Raw genomic sequence first — 22,546 nt, forward strand, 5'->3', positions numbered from 1 at the left:
GATTGTTACAGGTTTGGTGATTATCTAGTAACCCCCAGACTTATACCCCGGGTCTGGAGGGCGTTACATGATTCGAACCTGAGAACTTGTGAAAGTGTATTATTTATGTATTTGGATTTAACGGCTCTGATTATATGATGAAGAAGATTCGACGGTCGTGATGAAAAGGGATAACCAAAATGAGGGGTTAACCAAACTACAAATTATACCCCATTCCGGTTATTATAGTATAGTATAGATGACATGGATAATACACGAACACGGAGTATACAACCAAGATTTAGTGTCGGTTTTGTGTCTATCCTTCAGTTATACGATATGATTCAAGATACACCAAATAAATATTTTTATAATTAAATCTGAGTAATATTTATTATAGATATGTATATATGTAATAAATAAATGTTAATATAAATATGTATATTAATAATAAATATTTTTTAAATTATGGCATATTTTATAATATTGTAACTATAATTGATATAAATGTATGTATTTCATATAATTTTGTAAATTTTTAACAAAAAATCTAATATTGACATTTATTTATTGACATTTATGTTAATATTCAGTTTTACACGAAACACGACACAAGAACCATACGAAAATGAACGGAAATGAAGGTGCACGAACACAGAAATACACGAAGCCTAAATGACTCGGTTTTGTGTTTTGACCTTTGATTACATGAGAGGAAAAAGTTTATAACACGAAAGTATACGACATGAACGAATTAAGGTTAACTAAACGCCTAAAATGTCGGTCCTTTGTATTGAATTACTACGTAACCTTTTGTTATTATGAAAAATACTGGGGTACAAAATTAGATTTTAAAATAGTTACAAAATTTGATAAATAAAATTGGACCCCCTGCATTTACACAATAACACCAATTAAATTATTTTACGTTGTCATATCAGTCATGCCGCATTATTTGTATTAATTCTTTGTACTTTTTTTTTATATTTTTAGCATTACTCATCATTATTTTATTTTTATATATGTTCTTTAATTAATTTTTTTACATGTTCGGCAAAATCATACTTTTTGTACCAATAATGTACTCGGTACAAAAAATTATACAAAAACAAAATTTTATTTAAATTATTATTTTTTGTATATAACCTTGATCAGAGGTAGCAAGATAGTACCAATTTATTAGTTAAAACTTGCCCTCGAAAAGGGAAGGGAAAAAAAGATTAGTTAAAGTTAGAAATTTAGGTGTTAGAGTGATTTGAGCTAAACACACGGAGCTCCTCAAACACATTGTCATCACTCCCCCGCTTGTGACTCGGGCTTTAACAACAGATCACAAACAAGAACACCATGATTAATTAAGAACTTCATTTATTTTTTACAAACCCTAATCTCTGCAGTAGTTACATCATTAACACATCACAGGTTGGTTATACTTTTTATATTTGCTGCACCATCTTCATTTCCATGTCCTTTATATGTTGGCCTTGTATGCATGTACCTACCTTTTCTGTTATCTCTGCTAATTTTGATATAAAATGTACGTGTTATTGTTGTTTTTTTGTTGATCCCTGGTTCTGCTAAATACTAGAAGAATGCTCAGTGATCGTGGCATGTATAGTTTTTTGATGCAACTAATATTTGCTCATTGGGTTTGTCATATCAATTTTCTGGTGCTAATTGGATCATAATAATGAAAATAGCAACAATAACGAAATGCTAGTCTATATACATTTACGAGGACAATAGAATATATTACGTAACCAACAGACATCAGTGAAAAAGTTTTGAGCAATTTTCAATGATATGGTATAGCTAATTAAAAGTTGGAGAGGCTAAACTTATAAATTGTTTCGGTGTGCTATTGAACTAATAATAGTTAATGCCGTGCATAAGTTTTTAAGATGCATAATAATAAGCTCCACTTGATGCAAAACTCACTGGTAGTTTATGTTTGATAATAAGGAATGCTTGATGACCAATGAATGTCATGAATGTTTCCTACTTATTCCCAAATAAAATGTTTCTTTTTCGCTCAGGACAACATATGCATATTTTGGCCTCTATCTATTCTCTTCAATATAGTGACACAGTTCTTTTAGGAAAATACTCCTGATTTCGAGTTTATCTGACCTTAGTTTTCCTAAATTTAATGGTCCTTTTTCGCTTTTGGTGAATAGTTTCAGGTTTCAGGCAATTTGACTAAAATGGCTGGAGGTAGAACATTGCAGCAGTTACTGAAGGCGAGACTTCAATTTCAATCTACTGTAAGTGTATTTGCCAGCAATTTATGCTTCATTTTAAATTCATGTGGCATACGGGAAAAAAAACTTTGAAGATGCCTTTTCTTGTTGACTTAATTTTGTCTTAAGTAGTTTCACTATTTTAGTAGTAGCAAAAAGGGCACTCTTCTCACTAATTTCAGTTATCATATAGAACCTTTTCTTTTTTTGTATGCCAAAATAAAAAGGAAATTTCAAACTAGAGGAGAGCCACAACTTCACGTACTAGTGTTGCCACTAATATATATTAACTAGATACCAGAAACCAGATTGAGTTCTTATTCTATCAAAATGTCAGGACATCACTATCTACAACTGCAACTCTTCCCAATTGTCATTGTGCAGAAAAACCTCTCACAATCACATACATTCTACCTTGGTTGCACCCTCTGAAAATTGTTCCAGAACTGCAAAATGTAAAACTTGGTTATTAAGCATGCCTCTTGAATCAGCATGACCACTAGCCTGCGGGCTGTTCAAGGTTTCGAGCATAATATCAAAGAACTTCTAGACTTATAACCTTCCATAAAGGCCTTCTTTGCAATATAGCCCATAGTTGAATTTTTACAGGGGACATCACGCAACCAACACATCTAAGATACTATGTCCAGCCTGCTATTACTGTTGAGAAACTCACTAACAAGTATAGCAACATAGAGGCAAGTATATAAAGAATTTAACAAGTTTAGGCCAAGACCACAGTTAACAAAACAAAACATGCAGGTAAACAAAATCAGTAACTGAAATAACGAAGAGAGAAAGAAAGATGTACCCGAAACCATAGCTTTCAACAGTGACTGAAATAAAGGTTTACAGATACAAAATGCCAAGAAAATAATCACAGCTGAGTCACCAGGCCTTGCTCGTAGTCCTGGCTGCTCTTGAAGAGATTATTGCCCCCTACCTGCTGCGTTTGGGATGTGCACAATATCTCCACCAGGATAAAACAGCTCGGAGTTTATGTTAACAGCAGCAACAAAACCTCCACTTCGACCAGCACCTCAGTCGCCGGAAAATATCAGCACTTCAGGACTTATGGGAGAGAAATGCAGAGAGGTTGAAGAGAAGAGATGAGAATGTAGTGTGTTGTATACATTCAGTTTAGCCTCTATTTATAGGAGAGGAAAAATAAAACTGTCCACACACTTAATGTCTGAATTAAACTGCTCCATTAATGAAAAAATCAAAACTGATCAGATTTTGAATTCATAAATGAAAAAATCAAAACTGAACAGCTTTTGAATTTAAATTATTTGTAACAGCTTTTCACATTAACACCCACATTATTATCAGAACTTAAGTTAAGTTCTGATTTAACTCATCAGTACTTAAGTTCTGATTCGACTCATCAGTACTTAAGTTCTGATTCTGATATCAGAACTTGTTAAGTTCTGATTTTATTCATCAGTTCTTAAGTTCTGATTCTTATATCAGAACTTGTTACAGATCAGATTATTTGCAGGTTCAATATATTTAGACTACTTAGCCTATTTCAGAACCCAGCCCAATAATCCAGTCACCGATAAATAAATTCGAATTAAAATAATTCTCAAATAAATAAAATCCTCGCCCAGGTCGCCTCGCGTACGCGAGACGCCGAGACATTCGCCCTTCGACCCGACCCGGTCCGGTCCGGTCCGGTCCGGTCCGGTGCGGTGCGGGGCGGGGCGGGGCGCGCGCGTGTGTGTGTGCGCGTGAAGCACACAACAACACAATGGACCATCACACACCTTAGTAGTTGTATACTACTCATGTGGGTAATACCATATAAAGCACACAACCCCCTTTATTTATTTCAATGTGGGACAAACATTCTCAAATTTTCCAAGCTTTTCCAAGCTACTTTCATCTCTCATTTCATATGGATTTCATTAAGAAAATTCTTAAAACCATACATGAAAATTTAAGTTCAAATATCATTGAACAATTTCCAATCATTAGATTTTAGGATTAACATCAAGAACATAATTAAATTAAGCTCTAAAATCCTAATTTTCTAACAATCCCCCACAAATCCATACAGAAATGTGATCAATTTCCCATCATGACTTGTTTTTCAGAGTCGGTACCCTTCCGGGTTTGAACCCTCCTAATTCCTCTACTTCAATGGCTATCGGACTCAGATGGAATGTTTCACCTTGAATCTTAATCCGTTTAGTATAACCATATTCCATAGACGATGACAAGTCAAAGGTTATGGTGCCAATCTACGGCTTTGAGACATTAATGGTCATGTCTCGATCCTGTTCGTCGAATGCTTCAAGGATTAACCCTATCCTCTAATTGCGACCACACAATTACATTCGCTTAGCTGGGCATCTCCAGAGATATACTGCCTCTATCTCGTCAAATGACTTGATCCCATTCAGAGTTTCAACACTCTTGCTTTTCTGGCAGTGTCACTACCTTCTAGGTTTACAGGGGATAGATTCAGATACTATAGTATCATCTATGTAGAAAAGGTACTACCAACTCATCCTTACAGCTTGTTATTACCCATTGAATACACTTCAAGGGATCTCCTCTCATGTGTATTGGGTTCCCACTGTTGATGAATTATGATGGGTTGACAATCCCATCCCCAACCTTGACTTAAGGACCACTGCAGGTTCCAGTCCTTTAGTAAGAGGATCAGCTATATTATTCTGAGTTCCTATGAACTCTATAGCTATGATCCTATCAGTCACTAAACCCCTTATAGACTTGAGTCTAACTTGGATGTGTCTCTTAGTTTTAGCATTATGCTTTTTACTGCTAATCTTGTCGATAGTTGTTCGACTATCACAGTGAATAGCAATAGCAGGGAGCGGTCTGCTTACTACAGGTATTGCAGACATAAGTCCGTGTAACCATTCAGCCTCCGTCCCTGTGGCATCAAGTGCACACAACTCAGCCTCAAAAGTAGACCGAGTAACAATAGTCTGTCTGCTTGACTTCCAAGATATTGCTCCACCAGCCAAGGTGAACACGTATCCAGTCACTCCATTGGAACCAGACTTCTTAGCTATCCAACTTGCATCACTGTACCCTTCAAGCACACCAGGAAATCTCCTGTAGTGTAAACTAAGGTACATTGTGCCTTTTAGATATCTAAGTACTCTATCAAGAGCATCCCAATGAGTTCTGTTTGGACAGCTTGTATATCTCGCCAATTTAGACACAGAATATGAAATATCTGGTCTAGTACAGTTAGCAAGATACTGCAAGCTCCCAATAATCTGAGAATACCTTAACTGAGACACAGGCACTCCTGAAGTATTCTTGACAAGGGCAACTTTCGAATCATAAGGTGTACTAGCGATTCTACACTGTGAATAACCATATTTCTCAAGTATAGATTTCTCTATATAATGAGATTGAGTCAAGGTTATTCCTTCAGTGGACTGAATCAATTTGATTCCAAGAATCACACTTGCCTCACCCATATCTTTCATTTCAAAATGCCTTTTCAAGAATTCTTTAGTCTCGTTAATAATCTCAATATTGGTTCCAAACAGTAAAATGTCATCCACATATAGGCACAAAATAACACACTCATTACCTTTAACTTTAGTGTAGACACACTTATCACTTTCATTAATCTTATAACTGAAAGGCAATATAGTTTCATCAAACTTTTTATGCCAATCTCTGGGAGCTTGTTTCAAGCCATAGATGGACTTGATCAACTTACATACTTTCCTTTCATTGCCTGATGCAACAAATCCATCAGGCTGATCCATATAAATCTCTTCCTCAAGTTCACCATGAAGAAAAGCCGTCTTTACATCCATCTGATGAATGATAAGACCATGGACTGAAGCCAATGCTATAAGCATTCGGATTGTTACCATTCTTGCAACCGGAGAGTATGTATCAAAATAATCAATTCCTTCCTTTTGCTTAAAACCCTTAGCTACCAGTCTAGCTTTGTACTTATCTATTGAGCCGTCAGGGTTCAACTTCCTTTTAAAGACCCATTTGCACCCAATAGTAGAACACCCAGGAGGGAGATCAACCAACTCCCATGTTCCATTGGAAACAATAGAGTCAATTTCACTCTTGACAGCGCCCTTCCAGTGCCTTGACTCAGAAGAATCCATAGCTTGCCGGAAAGTTAAAGGTTCGTCCTCGATATTGTAAGTGATGAAATCACCTCCAAAATCCTTGACTATTTTTGCACGCTTACTTCTCCTTGGTTCCTCTAATTCCTTAGGAATAGAGCTACTACTAGGTTCCGCCCCCACATTTGTCATCTTTTCCACATGATCAGGAATAGAACTTGATGTGTGAGTAGGATCTTCCTCAGAAGTCGTTTCAGGTATTCCAGTCTTCATAGGGTAGACATCCTCAAAGAATGTCGCATCTCGAAATTCAACTATCGTGTTTGCCACTATACCATCTATGTCAGATTTTAACACTAAAAATCTCATAGCTGTAGTGGTTTCAAGATAACCCAGAAAGATACAGTCAACAGTCTTTGGACCTAGTTTCTTTCTCTTGTGTTCAGGAACAAGCACCTTAGCAAGGCACCCCCACACACGAAGATACTTAAGACTAGTCATCCTGCCTTTCCATAACTCCAAGGGTGTTTTCTCCATGTGTTTCAGAGGGACTCTATTCAAAATATGGCAAGTCGTATTTAGAGCCTCTCCCCACATGTATTTAGGCAACCCAGAGTTAATAAGCATACTATTAATCATATCTTTAAATGTTCTGTTCTTTCGCTCAGCAACCCCATTAGACTCAGGTGTGTATGGTGGAGTAACTTCATGAACTATACCATTGTTTGCACAAAATTCATTAAAAGCATTACTCGTATACTCACCACCTCTATCAGATCTCAATCTTTTAAGTAACTTACTAGTTTGTTTTTCTACTTCAGTTTTATATATAATGAATTTACTAAGTGCTTCATCCTTATGTCTAAGTAAATAAACATAACAATATCTACTACTATCATCTATAAAAGTAATGAAGTATCTAAACTGGTCCTTGGTCAACACACCACCAAATTCACAAATATCAGTGTGTACTAAATCTAACAAGTCTGAATCCCTAACAATGTTATGAAAAGGTTTCCTTATTTGTTTAGCAGACACACATACTTGACATTTAGAATTCTTTTCTATGGTATATTTTGGAATCAACTCTAAGTTCATCATGTTCTTAAGAGCACCAAAGTTTAAATGACCTAGTCTAGCATGCCATATATTTGAGGATTCAATACAATTAACAGTAGGAATAACATTATTATTCAAACTTCCCAAAACGGGATCCGCATTAATAACAAATAAACCATTTGACAAGTAACCCTTGCCAAAGAATGTACCAGTGTGAATAAGAACTACTTTATTACACTTGAACGAAATTTCAAAACCACTAGAAACTAAACAGCTTCCACTTATTATATTTCTACGCATGTCGGGAACATGATGCACTCTCGTCAGAGATAGAATACGTCCTGAAGGGAACTTCAGATCCACGTTTCCAACTCCATGTACTTGAGCAGCACTAGCATTCCCCATCTTCACAGTCAGGCTATGACTCTGTTGATAAGATACAAATAAACTAATATCAGCACAAATATGTACATTAGCTCCAGTATCTATCAACCATTCATTTGACAGATAGGTAGAAAATATCACAGGGTTGTAGGATACATACCGGTCAACGTTGGTTTCAGAAGCCGTAGCCTCACCAACAACCATGTTCACTACAGGCCCACTTGCGGTTCCAAGCACAACATTTGCTTGTGCTACCTCGGTTTTCTTCGCTTTCTTCGTAGGGCAGTTCTTACTCCAGTGCCCAACCTGCCCACAAGACCAGCATGGTTTGTTTGCCTTGGGTTTCTTGGCCTTGTCCTTGTCACTCTTAGGTTTATTACTATTAGCTTTCTTAGCAAAAGCCTTCCTCTTTTGTCCTACAGTTGCTATGTTTACCTTCGAGGTACCGTGTTCAGTTGGCATCACATGTCCCTGTTTGGACTTGTGTTGTTCTTGCACCGAGATGTCCAGCATAAGGTTGGTCCAGGTGATCTCTCCTTTCTGTCTTTTCAGGGAGAGAGAGAACTCTTCCCAAGACTTCGGGAGCTTTTCAATCACACTCATCACCTTGAACTTCTCCGGGAGATTCATTCCAGACTCCTTCAAAGCATGCACTATCATCTCGAACTCATGCACCTGCTCAGTCATGGACTTATTGTCCACCAGCTTGAACTCGAGGAACCTTGCCACAGAATACTTTTCTAGACCTTGTGAGTCAGTATTATGTGTCTGGTCCAGCTTCTCCCATAAGAGTTTTGCAGAGTAGGCATCAGAAGAATAGACATCAAACAAAGTGTTTGTTAGTGCCGCCAGAATGGCCGCCCTAGCCACTCCATCCTTCTCAGCCCACTTCGCAAAAGCCTTAACTGTGTCAGCCTTCTCTTGATCCACTACTGGTTTCTCATATTCCACAACCGGCCACAGACCCTTTATAGTCAACCACAACTTCATCCTTTTCTGCCAGCGAGAAAAGCCAATGCCACCGTTGAATTTCTCCGGTAAACCGGTTAGTTCAACAGCTTGTGGGAAACTATAGGTGGTCCAATCAATGGCCCCAGCAGTTACACCCGAACTGCTACCACCACCAACGATAACCTCACTTTCGTTAACCATTATGCTAAATTCTATATAACTAATAATCTCTTCAAGAATGTTGAGAAACTCACTAACAAGTATAGCAACATAGAGGCAAGTATATAAAGAATTTAACAAGTTTAGGCCAAGACCACAGTTAACAAAACAAAACATGCAGGTAAACAAAATCAGTAACTGAAATAACGAAGAGAGAAAGAAAGATGTACCCGAAACCATAGCTTTCAACAGTGACTGAAATAAAGGTTTACAGATACAAAATGCCAAGAAAATAATCACAGCTGAGTCACCAGGCCTTGCTCGAAGTCCTGGCTGCTCTTGAAGAGATTATTGCCCCCTACCTGCTGCGTTTGGGATGTGCGCAATATCTCCACCAGGATAAAATAGCTCGGAGTTTATGTTAACAGCAGCAACAAAACCTCCACTTCGACCAGCACCTCAGTCGCCGGAAAATATCAGCACTTCAGGACTTATGGGAGAGAAATGCAGAGAGGTTGAAGAGAAGAGATGAGAATGTAGTGTGTTGTATACATTCAGTTTAGCCTCTATTTATAGGAGAGGAAAAATGAAACTGTCCACACACTTAATGTCTGAATTAAACTGCTCCATTAATGAAAAAATCAAAACTGATCAGATTTTGAATTCATAAATGAAAAAATCAAAACTGAACAGCTTTTGAATTTAAATTATTTGTAACAGCTTTTCACATTAACACCCACATTATTATCAGAACTTAAGTAAAGTTCTGATTTAACTCATCAGTACTTAAGTTCTGATTCGACTCATCAGTACTTAAGTTCTGATTCTGATATCAGATGATTTTATTCATCAGTTCTTAAGTTCTGATTCTTATATCAGAACTTGTTACAGATCAGATTATTTGCAGGTTCAATATATTTAGACTACTTAGCCTATTTCAGAACCCAGCCCAATAATCCAGTCACCGATAAATAAATTCGAATTAAAATAATTCTCAAATAAATAAAATCCTCGCCCAGGTCGCCTCGCGTACGCGAGACGCCGAGACATTCGCCCAAATCGCCCTTCGACCCGACCCGACCCGGTCCGGTGCGGGGCGGGGCGGGGCGCGCGTGTGTGTGTGTGCGCGTGAAGCACACAACAACACAATGGACCATCACACACCTTAGTAGTTGTATACTACTCATGTGGGTAATACCATATAAAGCACACAACCCCCTTTATTTATTTCAATGTGGGACAAACATTCTCAAATTTTCCAAGCTTTTCCAAGCTACTTTCATCTCTCATTTCATATGGATTTCATTAAGAAAATTCTTAAAACCATACATGAAAATTTAAGTTCAAATATCATTGAACAATTTCCAATCATTAGATTTTAGGATTAACATCAAGAACATAATTAAATTAAGCTCTAAAATCCTAATTTTCTAACAATTACCTCGGCCCTGTCAATATTCTCTTTAGCGTTCAAATATATCCCTTTGAATATGACTGACTATGACATTTGGATATGTTGAGAAACTCACTAACAAGTATAGCAACATAGAGGCAAGTGTATAAAGAATTTAACAAGTTTAGGCCAAGACCACAGTTAACAAAACAAAACATGCAGGTAAACAAAATCAGTAACTGAAATAACGAAGAGAGAAAGAAAGATGTACCCGAAACCATAGCTTTCAACAGTGACTGAAATAAAGGTTTACAGATACAAAATGCCAAGAAAATAATCACAGCTGAGTCACCAGGCCTTGCTCGAAGTCCTGGCTGCTCTTGAAGAGATTATTGCCCCCTACCTGCTGCGTTTGGGATGTGCGCAATATCTCCACCAGGATAAAACAACTCGGAGTTTATGTTAACAGCAGCAACAAAACCTCCACTTCGACCAGCACCTCAGTCGCCGGAAAATATCAGCACTTCAGGACTTATGGGAGAGAAATGCAGAGAGGTTGAAGAGAAGAGATGAGAATGTAGTGTGTTGTATATATTTATTCATTCAGTTTAGCCTCTATTTATAGGAGAGGAAAAATGAAACTGTCAACACACTTAATGTCTGAATTAAACTGCTTCATTAATAAAAATAAAAACTGATCAGATTTTGAATTCATTAATGAAAAGAAAATCAAAACTGATCAGCTTTTGAATTTAAATTATTTGTAACAGCTTTTCACATTAACACCCACATTATTATCAGAACTTAAGTTAAGTTCTGATTCGAGTCATCAGTACTTAAGTTCTGATTCGACTCATCAGTACTTAAGTTCTGATTCTGATATCAGAACTTGTTAAGTTCTGATTTTATTCATCAGTTCTTAAGTTCTGATTCTTATATCAGAACTTGTTACAGATCAGATTATTTGCTTCAGAACCCAGCCCAATAATCCAATCACCGATAAATAAATTCGAATTAAAATAATTCTCAAATAAATAAAATCCTCGCCCAGGTCGCCTCGCGTACGCGAGACGCCGAGACATTCGCCCAAATCGCCCTTCGACCCGGTCCGGTGCGGTGCGGTGCGGGGCGGGGCGGGGCGCGCGTGTGTGTGTGTGTGCGCGTGAAGCACACAACAACACAATGGACCATCACACACCTTAGTAGTTGTATACTACTCATGTGGGTAATACCATATAAAGCACACAACCCCCTTTATTTATTTCAATGTGGGACAAACATTCTCAAATTTTCCAAGCTTTTCCAAGCTACTTTCAACTCTCATTTCATATGGATTTCATTAAGAAAATTCTTAAAACCATACATGAAAATTTAAGTTCAAATATCATTGAACAATTTCCAATCATTAGATTTTAGGATTAACATCAAGAACATAATTAAATTAAGCTCTAAAATCCTAATTTTCTAACAATCCCCCACAAATCCATACAGAAATGTGATCAATTTCCCATCATGACTTGTTTTTCAGAGTCGGTACCCTTCCGGATTTGAACCCTCCTAATTCCTCTACTTCAATGGCTATCGGACTCAGATGGAATGTTTCACCTTGAATCTTAATCCGTTTAGTATAACCATATTCCATAGACGACGACAAGTCAAAGGTTATGGTGCCAATCTACGGCTTTGAGACATTAATGGTCATGTCTCGATCCTGTTCGTCGAATGCTTCAAGGATTAACCCTATCCTCTAATTGCGACCACACAATTACATTCGCTTAGCTGGGCATCTCCAGAGATATACTGCCTCTATCTCGTCAAATGACTTGATCCCATTCAGAGTTTTAACACTCTTGCTTTTCTGGCAGTGTCAGTACCTTCTAGGTTTACAGGGGATAGACTCAGATACTATAGTATCATCTATGTAGCAAAGGTACTACCAACTCATCCTTACAGCTTGTTATTACCCATTGAATACACTTCAAGGGATCTCCTCTCATGTGTATTGGGTTCCCACTGTTGATGAATTATGATGGGTTGACAATCCCATCCCCAACCTTGACTTAAGGACCACTGCAGGTTCCAGTCCTTTAGTAAGAGGATCAGCTATATTATTCTGAGTTCCTATGAACTCTATAGCTATGATCCTATCAGTCACTAAACCCCTTATAGACTTGAGTCTAACTTGGATGTGTCTCTTAGTTTTAGCATTATGCTTTTTACTGCTAATCTTGTCGATAGTTGTTCGACTATCACAGTGAATAGCAATAGCAGGAAGCGGTCTGCTTACTACAGGTATTGCAGACATAAGTCCATGTAACCATTCAGCCTCCGTCCCTGTGGCATCAAGTGCACACAACTCAGCCTCAAAAGTAGACCGAGTAACAATAGTCTGTCTGCTTGACTTCCAGGATATTGCTCCACCAGCCAAGGTGAACACGTATCCAGTCACTCCATTGGAACCAGACTTCTTAGCTATCCAACTTGCATCACTGTACCCTTCAAGCACACCAGGAAATCTCCTGTAGTGTAAACTAAGGTACATTGTGCCTTTTAGATATCTAAGTACTCTATCAAGAGCATCCCAATGAGTTCTGTTTGGACAGCTTGTATATCTCGCCAATTTAGACACAGAATATGAAATATCTGGTCTAGTACAGTTAGCAAGATACTGCAAGCTCCCAATAATCTGAGAATACCTTAACTGAGACACAGGCACTCCTGAAGTATTCTTGACAAGGGCAACTTTCGAATCATAAGGTGTACTAGCGATTCTACACTGTGAATAACCATATTTCTCAAGTATAGATTTCTCTATATAATGAGATTGAGTCAAGGTTATTCCTTCAGTGGACTGAATCAATTTGATTCCAAGAATCACACTTGCCTCACCCATATCCTTCATTTCAAAATGCCTTTTCAAGAATTCTTTAGTCTCGTTAATAATCTCAATATTGGTTCCAAACAGTAAAATGTCATCCACATATAGGCACAAAATAACACACTCATTACCTTTAACTTTAGTGAAGACACACTTATCACTTTCATTAATCTTATAACTGAAAGGCAATATAGTTTCATCAAACTTTTTATGCCAATATCTGGGAGCTTGTTTCAAGCCATAGATGGACTTGATCAACTTACATACTTTCCTTTCATTGCCTGATGCAACAAATCCATCAGGCTGATCCATATAAATCTCTTCCTCAAGTTCACCATGAAGAAAAGCCGTCTTTACATCCATCTGATGGATGATAAGACCATGGACTGAAGCCAATGCTATAAGCATTCGGATTGTTACCATTCTTGCAACCGGAGAGTATGTATCAAAGTAATCAATTCCTTCCTTTTGCTTAAAACCCTTAGCTACCAGTCTAGCTTTGTACTTATCTATTGAGTCGTCAGGGTTCAACTTCCTTTTAAAGACCCATTTGCACCCAATAGTAGAACACCCAGGAGGGAGATCAACCAACTCCCATGTTCCATTGGAAACAATAGAGTCAATTTCACTCTTGACAGCGCCCTTCCAGTGCCTTGACTCAGAAGAATCCATAGCTTGCTGGAAAGTTAAAGGTTCGTCCTCGATATTGTAAGTGATGAAATCACCTCCAAAATCCTTGACTACTTTTGCACGCTTACTTCTCCTTGGTTCCTCTAATTCCTTAGGAATAGAGCTACTACTAGGTTCCGCCCCCACATTTGTCATCTTTTCCACATGATCAGGAATAGAACTTGATGTGTGAGTAGGATCTTCCTCAGAAGTCGTTTCAGGTATTCCAGTCTTCATAGGGTAGACATCCTCAAAGAATGTCGCATCTCGAAATTCAACTATCGTGTTTGCCACTATACCATCTATGTCAGATTTTAACACTAAAAATCTCATAGCTGTAGTGGTTTCAAGATAACCCAGAAAGATACAGTCAACGGTCTTTGGACCTAGTTTCTTTCTCTTGTGTTCAGGAACAAGCACCTTAGCAAGGCACCCCCACACACGAAGATACTTAAGACTAGTCATCCTGCCTTTCCATAACTCCAAGGGTGTTTTATCCATGTGTTTCAGAGGGACTCTATTCAAAATATGGCAAGCCGTATTTAGAGCCTCTCCCCACATGTATTTAGGCAACCCAGAGTTAATAAGCATACTATTAATCATATCTTTAAATGTTCTGTTCTTTCGCTCAGCAACCCCATTAGACTCAGGTGTGTATGGTGGAGTAACTTCATGAACTATACCATTGTTTGCACAAAATTCATTAAAAGCATTACTCGTATACTCACCACCTCTATCAGATCTCAATCTTTTAAGTAACTTACTAGTTTGTTTTTCTACTTCAGTTTTATATATAATGAATTTACTAAGTGCTTCATCCTTATGTCTAAGTAAATAAACATAACAATATCTACTACTATCATCTATAAAAGTAATGAAGTATCTAAACTGGTCCTTGGTCAACACACCACCAAATTCACAAATATCAGTGTGTACTAAATCTAACAAGTCTGAATCCCTAACAACGTTATGAAAAGGTTTCCTTATCTGTTTAGCAGACACACATACTTGACATTTAGAATTCTTTTCTATGGTATATTTTGGAATCAACTCTAAGTTCATCATGTTCTTAAGAGCACCAAAGTTTAAATGACCTAGTCTAGCATGCCATATATTTGAGGATTCAATACAATTAACAGTAGGAATAACATTATTATTCAAACTTCCCAAAACGGGATCCGCATTAATAACAAATAAACCATTTGACAAGTAACCCTTGCCAAAGAATGTACCAGTGTGAATAAGAACTACTTTATTACACTTGAACGAAATTTCAAAACCACTAGAAACTAAACAGCTTCCACTTATTATATTTCTACGCATGTCGGGAACATGATGCACTCTCGTCAGAGATAGAATACGTCCTGAAGGGAACTTCAGATCCACGTTTCCAACTCCATGTACTTGAGCAGCACTAGCATTCCCCATCTTCACAGTCAGGCTATGACTCTGTTGATAAGATACAAATAAACTAATATCAGCACAAATATGTACATTAGCTCCAGTATCTATCAACCATTCATTTGACAGATAGGTAGAAAATATCACAGGATTGTAGGATACATACCGGTCAACGTTGGTTTCAGAAGTCGTAGCCTCACCAACAACCATGTTCACTACAGGCCCACTTGCGGTTCCAAGCACAACATTTGCTTGTGCTACCTCGGTTTTCTTCGCTTTCTTCGTAGGGCAGTTCTTACTCCAGTGCCCAACCTGCCCACAAGACCAGCATGGTTTGTTTGCCTTGGGTTTCTTGGCCTTGTCCTTGTCACTCTTAGGTTTATTACTATTAGCTTTCTTAGCAAAAGCCTTCCTCTTTTGTCCTACAGTTGCTATGTTTACCTTCGAGGTACCGTGTTCAGTTGGCATCACATGTCCCTGTTTGGACTTGTGTTGTTCTTGCACCGAGATGTCCAGCATAAGGTTGGTCCAGGTGATCTCTCCTTTCTGTCTTTTCAGGGAGAGAGAGAACTCTTCCCAAGACTTCGGGAGTTTTTCAATCACACTCATCACCTTGAACTTCTCCGGGAGATTCATTCCAGACTCCTTCAAAGCATGCACTATCATCTCGAACTCATGCACCTGCTCAGTCATGGACTTATTGTCCACCAGCTTGAACTCGAGGAACCTTGCCACAGAATACTTTTCTAGACCTTGTGAGTCAGTATTATGTGTCTGGTCCAGCTTCTCCCATAAGAGTTTTGCAGAGTAGGCATCAGAAGAATAGACATCAAACAAAGTGTTTGTTAGTGCCGCAAGAATGGCTGCTCTAGCCACTCCATCCTTCTCAGCCCACTTCGCAAAAGCCTTAACTGTGTCAGCCTTCTCTTGATCCACTACTGGTTTCTCATATTCCACAACCGGCCACAGACCCTTTATAGTCAACCACAACTTCATCCTTTTCTGCCAGCGAGAAAAGCCAATGCCACCGTTGAATTTCTCCGGTAAACCGGTTAGTTCAACAGCTTGTGGGAAACTATAGGTGGTCCAATCAATGGCCCCAGCAGTTACACCCGAACTGCTACCACCACCAACGATAACCTCACTTTCGTTAACCATTATGCTAAATTCTAAATAACCAATAATCTCTTCAAGAATGTTGAGAAACTCACTAACAAGTATAGCAACATAGAGGCAAGTGTATAAAGAATTTAACAAGTTTAGGCCAAGACCACAGTTAACAAAACAAAACATGCAGGTAAACAAAATCAGTAACTGAAATAACGAAGAGAGAAAGAAAGATGTACCCGAAACCATAGCTTTCAACAGTGACTGAAATAAAGGTTTACAGATACAAAATGCCAAGAAAATAATCACAGCTGAGTCACCAGGACTTGCTCGAAGTCCTGGCTGCTCTTGAAGAGATTATTGCCCCCTACCTACTGCGTTTGGGATGTGCGCAATATCTCCACCAGGATAAAACAGCTCGGAGTTTATGTTAACAGCAGCAACAAAACCTCCACTTCGACCAGCACCTCAGTCGCCGGAAAATATCAGCACTTCAGGACTTATGGGAGAGAAATGCAGAGAGGTTGAAGAGAAGAGATGAGAATGTAGTGTGTTGTATATATTTATTCATTCAGTTTAGCCTCTATTTATAGGAGAGGAAAAATGAAACTGTCAACACACTTAATGTCTGAATTAAACTGCTTCATTAATAAAAATAAAAACTGATCAGATTTTGAATTCATTAATGAAAAGAAAATCAAAACTGATCAGCTTTTGAATTTAAATTATTTGTAACAGCTTTTCACATTAACACCCATATTATTATCAGAACTTAAGTTAAGTTCTGATTCGAGTCATCAGTACTTAAGTTCTGATTCGACTCATCAGTACTTAAGTTCTGATTTTATTCATCAGTTCTTAAGTTCTGATTCTTATATCAGAACTTGTTACAGATCAGATTATTTGCTTCAGAACCCAGCCCAATAATCCAATCACCGATAAATAAATTCGAATTAAAATAATTCTCAAATAAATAAAATCCTCGCCCAGGTCGCCTCGCATACGCGAGACGCCGAGACATTCGCCCAAATCGCCCTTCGACCCGACCCGGTGCGTGGCGGGACGCGCGTGTGTGTGTGCGTGCGTGAAGCACACAACAACACAATGGACCATCACACACCTTAGTAGTTGTATACTACTCATGTGGGTAATACCATATAAAGCACACAACCCCCTTTATTTATTTCAATGTGGGACAAACATTCTCAAATTTTCCAAGCTTTTCCGAGCTACTTTCAACTCTCATTTCATATGGATTTCATTAAGAAAATTCTTAAAACCATACATAAAAATTTAAGTTCAAATATCATTGAACAATTTCCAATCATTAGATTTTAGGATTAACATCAAGAACATAATTAAATTAATCTCTAAAATCCTAATTTTCTAACAGGATATGCTTTCAAATCCTTACCGTTCCAATTCAACCTAACAATATCACGAGATGGAGTCAAATTTCGTGTATGAGTGTGACAGTTAACCTTGTGAAACAGAACTTGAACATTTTTTTTTGATAACAATGGCTTTGTAGGGGTGTACTACTTGAAGCAAATAATTAGTAGGTGCTCCTAGGATCTTATATAGAAGTTTGGTTGACAATCCGAAAAAGATGCTGGATTCATTTCTATTAATGTTAATTGTAGAAACTATTATAACAAGACACTGTTGTAGTATCTTGGATTGAAGTAATCAAGTGCATTTGTATTTGCCTGCCACATCCAGTGTCATATTTGCTTAGTGACCTCTATGTAGAATTGAAGGTTGTCATAATAACTGTGGAGGATGTGTTTCTTGCATGCAATAATTTATTAATATTTTTATTTGCTCTTATAGGTAGTAAATCATACATAGAAGTAGAAGCCTTGTTACTCTTGAAAAGTAATATCGTGTGCCAAGGCCAACTTTTATACCTGTTTGGAAGTTGAGTAACGCATTATGTCCAACTTTTTAAGTTTGTAGAATTATGTAGTCGATACCTTCCGCTGTCTGCAGCTAAGGCGGTCACAGCTCACAAGTAATATTTTTGTCATTCGCTCGCGAAGCTTGAGATTACAATTTATATATAGAATATTATGATTTCATCTTATAGTAGTCTTTTAAAACAATCCTGATATCTGTTTTCTCTGTTTCCAAAATTCGCAGGCCCTTCCAGTTTTGTCATCTCTCATGGCAAAGAATGACAAAGAAGGAAGTGCTTGCCTGAAGTCACTAAGAGCATTTGCACTCCTTGGAGCAGGTGCATCGGGGTTTTTGGGTTTTGCAACAATAGCATCTGCTGATGAGGCTGAACATGGTTTAGAATGTCCAGATTATCCGTGGCCTCACAGCGGTATTCTCAGTTCATATGATCATGCTTCGTGAGTTTCATCCAACTATTATCTAACTTATGCACATTTTTGAATGACCTTCAGTAACTAATAAAACCAGACATAATTCTAAACATGAGTTCATCTAAATTAATACATATTTGATAAAATTTAACAAAATTTGAATGGTCGCCACAATGTTATACGTGACAAAATTTTGTGTTGTATAATTGATAAATCAAAATTAAAAATTGGACTAGGGTGTATTGATCACAGAAGAAGTCACTACTGGAATTGTTTGCAGAAGCATAATTTAAGTGTAATTACTTCATGTGGAAAAATTAATAGCTTGTAATTTAAGTGTTTCTACATGCCGAGGTACATTAAAAAAAATAACACAAGCCCCTACTGTAATTTAAGTGTAATGTCAAACAAAATTATTAGGAAAAGTAATAACTAGTAATTGAAGTGTTGCTACATGAGATACATTATAAAAAAACATAAGTCCCTACTATAGAACACTAAATTGCGTTATATTAATTCTAAATATCTATAATTATATTTTCCTTTTTTAAATTTTATATTTAAATTTGACCTGGTATTTGATACAAAGTCGATGTTGATTATTCCTTGCAATCTGATTAGGAGTGACATGATCATATACTGGCATGTACAATACTCTACAATAACTCTAAAAAAATGAACAAAATCACGAAAAAATAGAATACTTAATGTGATTGCAAATGTTAAATGTGAGCAGGATTCGCCGTGGTCACCAGGTCTACCAACAAGTCTGTGCATCCTGCCATTCAATGTCCTTGATTGCATATCGTGACTTGGTTGGTGTAGCATACACGGAGGAGGAAACTAAGGCCATGGCTGGTGAGATTGAGGTGGTTGATGGACCTAATGATGAGGGTGAAATGTTTACACGTCCTGGAAAACTAAGTGATCATTTTCCTAGTCCGTACCCAAATGAGCAAGCAGCTAGATTTGCGAATGGAGGGGCCTATCCTCCAGATTTAAGTGTTATTACCAAAGTAATTAATGCCATCAGTTTAAATGTCTTAATTTTCTTTTGTGCATTACTTTTTTTTAAAAAAATTCATTACTTTTTCACTTCAGGCTCGTCATAATGGCCAGAACTACATTTTTGCCCTTTTAACTGGTTACCGTGAACCTCCTGCTGGAGTTTCTGTAAGTTCTACATCTTTTCATTTTGTATTTTTGCTATCAATAATGAGGTGAAATAGTGAAATACCACAATACTGCAATGATATAATATCATAACCTATATTTAGAAATTATTAGTTAGCTATTATGTAATGACTAATGACTTATATGTAAACTGTATTATTCATTTATGTGTTGGCAATATCTGTTTATCGTCCATACTATATTATCCATTTATGTGTTAGTAATATTTGTTTCTCCTCCACCGGGAGCGTTTCTCATTCATTCTGACGCTGTTGAACTCAGCACATTGTACATTATACCTAGTTATATATTCGAATAGTCTGAATTCTGCTGTAAGCAGAACCCTGTGCGATGCCTTTGCGGTCTAATGCATAAATATTGCTTTTTGCATTCATTGTTGTAGGCCTGATCTGTTTGATAGGACTTTTTACCTTCTTATCATTATCATGCCTGATTTTACTGCATGAGAGGGAAGTGCAAGAAAAATATGGAAGCTACAGGGGGTGCAAGTAAATTCTCTTTGAATGCATTGGAATATAAATTTCTGAGGAGATTTGTGGTTGTCAATGAGAAAATTGAAGTGTGTTAAGGGTTTAGGATTTCAATGTTAGTGGTATTTTCTCTTTAACAGACCACTTCCTTAAAGATGGTATCCTATAGAATGTAAGACAGGACCAGAAAGCAATAAATAAGTAGTCAGGATGGAGAATGTTTTATATGAAGAGATCAAAATCCCAATGCCCAAGAAGAAGCCTCGCACACTCAAATCTCACTTCCATGTAATGTTTAATACTAGAAACTAAACCAGTTAGGAACTCTGACTATAGAACAGGGTTGCTTTAGCTTGTATGTTGAGGTTCATTAGCAAATGGGATGACCTCGAATATGTCTGCGGTCATCTCTTGATGCTTGCTACTTCTGCACCAGAGGTATTGATAAAACGGTACAACGATAAAGTATGCGTATTTTTTTTAATATATATTTTTTTATTTAGTTGATCACTGAAATAACAATTCTAATAAAATATTAACATGAATAACCTTGAAAAAGGGATTCATGCATTGATGATGTTTACATCCCTGTCCATTGAGCGAGGGGCACAAGAGATAATAGCAATATATAAATTTTAATAGATGACACATTTTATTGAACCTAGTGATGCTAAAGACATTAATTGTAATCACTGCATATTTGTCCAAAGAAATAATCCCTTCACTGGAGTACTAATTACTGGATAACTTGGTTCAAGTCTTGAGTGTGATGCTTGTCTAAACTGAAGATAACTGTCTTTTAGGTCCGAGAAGGACTGCATTATAATCCTTACTTTCCTGGGGGAGCTATTGCTATGCCTAAAATGCTTAATGATGGTGCTGTTGAGTACGAAGATGGCGTCCCTGCAACTGAAGCTCAGGTTTGTACTAGTTATCTTTAGGAACTTGTGACAGATATGTAGTTTGAGTTGGTTATAATGCTAGTTATTGTAATGTTCATGTAATCGTCATCTCAAAGTTCTGATCTATTATGCTGCTACAGATGGGAAAAGATGTCGTGACCTTTTTGGCATGGGCTGCAGAACCAGAAATGGAAGAGAGGAAACTGGTACATTGAAATCAAACCAACATATGAAACTGCATCAGAAAAAAGTAGTAGGCCTCTAATTCTGTGTGATTTTCTTTTTTCTGCAGTTGGGATTTAAGTGGATTCTTGTACTCTCTCTGGCATTCATTGCAGCAGGTTACCAAAGACGCATGAGGTGGTCCATTTACAAGTCTCGTAAACTTGTGCTTGATGTTATCAATTAATGGACGGGTTCCTCCTTGTCCATTTTTAATGAAGTCTTTGTTCCAGCAATAATTAATACTGTAAAAGGATGAAAGGTTCTCCGAGTGATTTATTCATTCATGTCTCGCTGATAGTCATAATAATGATGAATTATTATGAAAATATATGGAGAAATAAGAGACGTGTACACATTTGTTTCATAACTGAATCCTATAAACTAGGTAGAATTCACAAGAAATATGTTGCTATATGATAACGAAACACAACGTGTTTATTTTAGCTAAATGATAACGAAACAGAACGTGTTTATTCTCGCCAAATACAATAATGAATCAGTAGTGTTCACAGGATTAAAAACAAGAATATGAGACGAAAAAAGAACCACGAACATGAATTTTCTAGACCACGGGTTTCAAGTAACAACAAGAAGATAAATAATGCAATTTAAGATGAGTACAAAATACATTCTTTCAGCAAAAAAAACATCCAAAATTGTATAAAAAAATACGAAGTTGCAGATAAATAAAATATACAGAGAGAATCAATATAGGTTTAGTTGGCATTTCACAATATTCCCTTAACGCGAGCCAGATTGTCACCTCGATTTGCTTCAAATATCCTAATTTTTCTTCGCATTCCAAATTTTACACGTGATGAGAGCTCAAACTCGCGATCCACATCAAATTTAAATTGGGTTTAGTTAGAATTCATGTTCAAATCTCGGTATAACATTTTCTATTACTATTATATAATAATATATATAAAATAACTCTTACATGTCAAACATCACAGTTGAATTATCCGAACACTTCATGCATAGACTATCAACACGGTGATTTCGTGTTCAAAAAAATTGACAACTTTCTGTTCACCGATCTTCGACTTCGAGCGTTGGATCATATTAGCAGAACTTTGATCCCTAATTAATTTTAACGTTTTCAATGTATAGTTCCACACGA

General features: G+C 37.2%; 1 protein-coding gene across 5 annotated transcripts; it reads left to right on the plus strand.

Annotated features, from left to right (window-relative positions):
* Window positions 1–1,287: 1,287 nt before the first annotated feature.
* Window positions 1,288–21,790, plus strand: LOC141684746 (cytochrome c1-2, heme protein, mitochondrial-like). 5 transcript variants are annotated; one of them, XM_074489849.1, is made up of 8 exons: window positions 1,288–1,401; window positions 2,157–2,243; window positions 18,445–18,659; window positions 19,369–19,648; window positions 19,734–19,805; window positions 21,100–21,216; window positions 21,339–21,404; window positions 21,491–21,790. In XM_074489849.1, exons 2-8 carry the CDS (start codon window positions 2,184–2,186, stop codon window positions 21,605–21,607), a joined length of 927 nt encoding a protein of 308 aa, XP_074345950.1. In that variant the 5' UTR covers window positions 1,288–1,401; window positions 2,157–2,183; the 3' UTR covers window positions 21,608–21,790. The 5 variants fall into 5 exon arrangements, with proteins under 5 accessions (XP_074345950.1, XP_074345954.1, XP_074345952.1 ...); XM_074489851.1 differs by lacking the exons at window positions 1,288–1,401; window positions 2,157–2,243 and adding exons at window positions 18,018–18,062; window positions 18,136–18,316; XM_074489853.1 differs by lacking the exons at window positions 1,288–1,401; window positions 2,157–2,243 and adding an exon at window positions 18,002–18,062.
* The last annotated feature ends 756 nt before the right edge of the window (window positions 21,791–22,546 follow it).

Source organism: Apium graveolens, chromosome 9, assembly GCF_009905375.1.
Source record: "Apium graveolens cultivar Ventura chromosome 9, ASM990537v1, whole genome shotgun sequence".
NCBI lineage: Eukaryota > Viridiplantae > Streptophyta > Magnoliopsida > Apiales > Apiaceae > Apium > Apium graveolens.